Raw genomic sequence first — 2,619 nt, forward strand, 5'->3', positions numbered from 1 at the left:
GAGCCTTCTGCCTGCGCGCTACCCGCCGGCCACGGGGAGCAACGAGGACGTGCAGATCGGGGTGCTGTTCGCCTCCAAAGCCATGCTGCAGCTGCTGGTGAACCCCCTCAGCGGCACCCTCATCGACCGCGTGGGCTACGAGGCACCGCTGCTGGCCGGGCTGGCCGTCCTGTTCCTCTCCACCACCACCTTCGCCTTCGCCGAGAACTACGCGACGCTGTTCGCGGCGCGCAGTCTGCAGGGGCTGGGCTCTGCCTTTGCGGACACGGCCGGCATCGCCCTCATCGCTGACCGCTACGCCGAGGAGCCGGCGCGGAGCCGCGCCCTGGGCACAGCGCTGGCCTGCATCTCCTTCGGCAGCCTGGCCGCCCCCCCCTTCGGCGGCGTCCTCTACGAGTTCGCGGGCAAGAGGGTGCCCTTCCTGGTGCTAGCCTGCGTCTGTCTCCTGGACGGGCTGATGCTACTGGTCCTGGCGCCGCCCGGTGGCACCGGGGCACGGGCCAACATGCCTGTGGGCACCCCCATACACCGCCTCATGATTGACCCCTATATTGCTGTGGTGGCAGGGGCCCCGGCCCCCCGCAACCTCCCCCTGGCCTTTCTGGAGCCCACCATCGCCAACTGGATGAAGGATTCCATGGGGGCCAGCGAGTGGGAGGTGGGCCTCACCTGGCTGCCCGCCTTCTTCCCCCACGTGCTGGGTGTCTACGTCACCGTCCAGCTGGCTGCTGCGTACCCACACCTGCAGTGGTTTTACGGGGCCCTGGGCATGGCCATCATCGGTGCCAGCTCCTGCTTGGTGCCCGCCTGCAGGAATTTCGGGCAGGTCATAATTCCCCTCTGTGGCATCTGCTTTGGCATCGCCCTGGTGGACACAGCCCTGCTGCCCACCCTGGCTTTCCTGGTGGACGTGCGCCACGTCTCTGTCTATGGCAGCGTCTATGCCATTGCAGACATCTCCTACTGTGTGGCATATGCGCTGGGGCCCATCGTGGCCGGCCAGATTGTGCACACCATGGGCTTTGCGCAGCTCAACCTGGGCATGGGGCTTGCCAATGTGCTTTATGCCCCTGTCCTTCTCTTCCTCAAAAATGTCTGCCAAATGAAACCCTCTCACTCGGAGAGGAACATCCTCCTTGAAGAAGGACCTAAGGGACTCTATGACACCATCAAAATGGAGGAGCGCAAAGGCATGGGCAAAAGCCTCCAGCCAGCAGGCGAGATGGATGAGAACGGCATGGGCTCTTACCACAGAGACCTGAAAGGAGTGTCTGAGGAGGACTCATCCGACTATGAGTACAGTTAGGTTCCCCCATGTGGCCCAGACCAAGGAGCAAGGAGAGACCTGTGGGAGAAAGGAAAAGTGGGGGGAAGAAAATGTTACTGCATTATGTTTCTGTACTGACGTGCAATATCTACAGTTTAACCTTTGTCATGATGTAATGGCTTTCTTCTAGACTTAGTTTGAATCGGTTTTTCCCTCAGCATTCTGGCAAAGTGGAGGAGGTAGGAAATGGGAGATAATACTGAAAAAATTATTGGAGTAATCATTAGCAGAATCTGAGGAAATCTTTCAAAAAAAAAAAAACACCAAAAAGAAAACAAAAAAACCCAACAGCTTTGTAGCTGGGGTATAATTGTGCAGAGTGTTCTCAAACTGAAACTGTGTGTGACATACTGTATATCTCTGTAAAAATTACAAGAAAAGCAAAAAAGTATGTGTAAAATTTCAAATGGTGTATTCAGGGACTTAGTAAATCTTGTGTACATATACTCAGACTTTCAGTTGGTTTCCTATATTTAAGAAGAGCAACAGCTGTCTCATTTCATTCTTCCCTGAGAATAAACTGAAGTATTGTACCTTTTTTTTCTCTCTTGTGCTGCTCTCCGGTAAGTGCAATATGCTGTATTATGTTGAAGTCCAAGTTAAAGAATAATATGATCTGAATAAACAGAATTGAAGGGGATTGATTGTCTTTTGTTGTTTTTTTTTGAGGGCTCCTTGAGGGAGGGAGCTGGTTGTGCTCAGTGTAACCCCTAAAGTAACAATCCCCCAGAGTATAATTCTCACTAGCTACCAAAATGTCACAGAAGAAAACCCCAGTACAAAATGTTCTCATTCATTCTTCACAACATAACGGATCTGAGCAAACAACATCGTGCTGCAACCCTGCTACTGCTTGTTTAAAAACAGTTCCTTGAATTCTCATGTGAATTCAATTTTAATTCCCCACAATAATGAATTTCAGTTTTCTAATATTTCAAAAATTACATCACCAGCAGTTAGAGGTACAATACTCGAAGGTGCCTTTCTCAGTGCTAAATGCTGCCCGAATCAAAAAGCACTCACCTCAGTGACTCGACAGGGATTAAACAAAAACAAAAGATGGGTGAAATGCTTAATTCAAACATTTGCAAAGAGTGGAAACCTTCGATCCATTCACAAGGGAACAAGACTGCATAATTTGCCCTATAAATTTCTCTTAATATAAAATAAAATCGTTTCTTTTAATTCTTAACACAATAGGAAACAAAAATAATTACTGGTAATCGCAAGAGGGGTGAAAAGACATTTACAAGCTGCCATAGCACCTATTGAAGGGCTCCCACCCGTCCCTG

The 2,619-nt window shown here is 50.6% G+C and overlaps 1 protein-coding gene across 1 annotated transcript in view; it reads left to right on the plus strand.

Moving 5' to 3' along the window:
• SLC18A3 (solute carrier family 18 member A3) overlaps positions 1-1,967 on the plus strand; it is a 4,184-nt gene extending 2,217 nt beyond the window's left edge. The window contains exon 2 of the mRNA XM_014309237.2: positions 4-1,967. Coding sequence (XP_014164712.1) covers positions 4-1,306 — 1,303 coding nt within the window. The 3' untranslated portion in view covers positions 1,307-1,967. The remainder of the gene's footprint in view (positions 1-3) is intronic.
• Positions 1,968-2,619: the final 652 nt, after the last annotated feature.

This window comes from Geospiza fortis, unplaced genomic scaffold (genome assembly GCF_000277835.1).
Source record: "Geospiza fortis unplaced genomic scaffold, GeoFor_1.0 scaffold130, whole genome shotgun sequence".
Lineage (NCBI taxonomy): Eukaryota > Metazoa > Chordata > Aves > Passeriformes > Thraupidae > Geospiza > Geospiza fortis.